The sequence below is a fragment of the Helobdella robusta genome, assembly GCF_000326865.2.
Source record: "Helobdella robusta unplaced genomic scaffold HELROscaffold_386, whole genome shotgun sequence".
Lineage (NCBI taxonomy): Eukaryota > Metazoa > Annelida > Clitellata > Rhynchobdellida > Glossiphoniidae > Helobdella > Helobdella robusta.
Window position 1 is genome coordinate 1,866 of NW_008704852.1, and position 3,244 is coordinate 5,109.

Genomic DNA, 3,244 nt, shown 5'->3' on the forward strand with positions numbered 1-3,244 from the left:
ACGCTATCCTATTTGCATGAAATATGCGATAACCACNGCTTGAGCACAATCTTAAGATTCCTTTTTATTTGTTAAATGTAATTATCTCGTGAATTATCTATGCTGACGTAATATTTATTTTATATTATCGACAAAACGCTATCTTATGTGCATGATATGCAAATTCTTTATTAAATGTTAAATCTAAGCTGACGTATTATTTATTTCAATGTAATCTATCCAATATCATCATAAAACACATTAAAAACGTTTTATTTGGAATTCGTTTGTTAGTTGATTGAGTTTTTTTCACGGAAGAATAAAGATGTTGCCTTTTTCGCCATTCACTCCAATGCTCTTTTTAACCATCGCCAGTGTTGCAGTCGTCGATTTGGTGAAAAGTTGCGATAAGATTCCTCCCGACGGCCAGTTATGCCAGGCTATTAATGATGGTACATTGAAAGCATTGGTTCTTACTGGGACAGGCTTTACGGGAAAATGTGGAGTAGCGATAACTGATGAACAGCTGGAGAAATTAAATGAAGTGTCCGTCAGCAGCGGCGCAAACGATCTTGTAAGATGCAAATTAATTAAACTTGTAATTTATATATTTTTTGGATCATTTGTAAAATTAAATTTGCAAATTCAAAAACCATTAACATATTTGGGATATATCTAAACTAACTGTAATTTAATTATGAAATCTACATCTACAGTGAAGCGAATAATTTTAAATTAAAATTCAGACTCCCGGTGACAAACATGTCCTTCTGATGGCCGGTCCACACGATGGCCCTAAAGATTTTAATGATTCTCAAGCTGACGAAAAGAAGAGATTAGATAGATATGTTTCACTGCTGTGGTTAAAGACCGGTATACTTGTAAGACTTTGATGTATAATTTTATTTAATTTTATTTTTTAAACGTCTCATATTAAACTAGTTTTTTTTTATAATATTTTACATTCATCAAAAAGGGCTCAGCTTTAAAAACTGGAGTCAAACCTAAGGTTTATGATGATAGTCGTAAGTTAAATTTTTCAAATATTTTGAGTTTTTTGTACATTATTTTACCCGATCAATTTATTAAAGCAAATTATTTAATGCTGTAACCGTTTTTCTAATTTCCTAAAATTTTTCAAAACATATTTTGATTTTTTTTTCAAATTTTTACGCGTTATACCTTAATCACTTCAAATAACCTGTTGTGTTGTAACTGACATGCAAATTTATTCAAAAAATTGCCCAATTTATAGATATTATATAAAGTGGAAAAAATTATTATAAATAAAATTTTTATTCATTGCAGCGTTCAAGAAACCAGAAAAATTAAATGCATCATATCAGGTCTATCTTTTCAAACAAGTAACTGACCGAATATTTTTAAATGAGGAATCCGCTGATTATGAAATTACTAATGACGAAAATATGTTTTTCTCCCTTTCGAATTTTGTAAATAAGAATTTATTATGCGAGCATTTGTTAGGCACCTACGAGTTTCGTTCCGTTCCAAATATTCCCAACAAAAAAGATACTACCTCTATGCCAAATACGGAAAAAACTGAAAATACAAAAAAACCATTTCCCGTTAGTACTTCAGTTCCGAATGAGGCAAATAAAAGTGGCGCTGCAATCTCTTTTGTGTCCTTGCTCGTCATCTGCTTACCTACTCTCAACGTGCTGAGGGTTTTCAAAATTTACTGAGTTGCCTGCATTCAGTTGTTCCTTCAAGAACATTGCCGGAAAAGTCAATTAGGCACCTAATGTTGTTTTTATGTAGTTTTTTGCAAATTTTTTTGTTAAAATAAAAGAAATATTTTATGCTTCCAAAATATCTACTTTTGATTTTCTGGGATGGAAAACATTTGAAATATGAAATTATCTAACTTGCTAATAACACGTGGAAACATTTTTTTATTAAAAAAATAGTATATCAATCAATCAATCAATCAATCAATCAATCAATCAATCAATCAATCAATCAATCAATCAATCAATCAATCAATCAATCAATCAATCAATCAATCAATCAATCAATCAATCAATCAATCAATCAATCAATCAATCAATCAATCAATCAATCAATCAATCAATCAATCAATCAATCAATCAATCAATCAATCAATCAATCAATCAATCAATCAATCAATCAATCAATCAATCAATCAATCAATCAATCAATCAATCAATCAATCAATCAATCAATCAATCAATCAATCAATCAATCAATCAATCAATCAATCAATCAATCAATCAATCAATCAATCAATCAATCAATCAATCAATCAATCAATCAATCAATCAATCAATCAATCAATCAATCAATCAATCAATCAATCAATCAATCAACCAAAATCAAAAATACTTTCTATTTACCAGAACATAACACGAACAAAAAGTATGTTCGAATAACATTCTGGCTTGGAGACCAAGCAAGTTTAACATGGATGAACTTTATAGGCCACCAATTAATTAAAACACACACATATATATATATATATACATACACAGATATTGACATGAGGTTGATTATAATAGTTGAATAGAATATATATATATTTATGTATATATATAATATATTATAATATATTATATATATATAATATATTGGTATGGTATGGTATGGAGAATTTATATAGCGCCTCTCTATGTAAAACTCAGAGGTGCTGTTCGAGAAGCTGCCGGTCAAAAAAGTGATGTTTTATATATATATAATATATATATAATATAAATATATATATACATATACATATATATATATATATATATATACTTTAATTACAATATTCTATAAATTCTACCGAATTTTTGGAGTTTATATGTTTGTAGTTCGTTTTTTCGATTTTTCTCACTAAAGTCTTTTGGTGAACATTTAGTTTATTAAAATTCAAAATAAACTTATTTACCGATGACGATTTTTCTAAAATTTTGGAAAGTGGTCTTAATGGCCTTATTTGCAACATGAATTCGGAAAATAAGTTTATTTTGAATTTTAATAAACTAAACGTAAAAAAAATAGGTGCCGATGTTGGTCGACCGACATTTTTAGCAGACGATCCTGCGTTCCGTCATGAAAAAAGCACCGTTTACATGAATAAAAAATTTTAATCCGCAAATGAATGGCGATAATTTGTAAAGAGTCTCATGTTAGCAGGCAAAAATAAATTCAAAGTTTTCTATGAATTGCTAATAATAGACAGTGCTTCTTTTAATATTCTTACAATTGAATTTTACGGATGTGCCACTGTTCACCATGGAGAATCTGA

The 3,244-nt window shown here is 28.8% G+C and overlaps 1 protein-coding gene across 1 annotated transcript in view; it reads left to right on the forward strand.

Annotated features, from left to right (window-relative positions):
• Positions 1-1,682, forward strand: part of HELRODRAFT_184388 (hypothetical protein) — a gene marked incomplete at both ends in the record, with an annotated part of 1,945 nt that extends 263 nt beyond the window's left edge. The window contains 4 exons of the mRNA XM_009023981.1: positions 355-553; positions 726-860; positions 956-1,004; positions 1,288-1,682. Coding sequence (XP_009022229.1) covers positions 355-553; positions 726-860; positions 956-1,004; positions 1,288-1,682 — 778 coding nt within the window. The remainder of the gene's footprint in view (positions 1-354; positions 554-725; positions 861-955; positions 1,005-1,287) is intronic.
• Between the last annotated feature and the right edge of the window lie 1,562 nt (positions 1,683-3,244).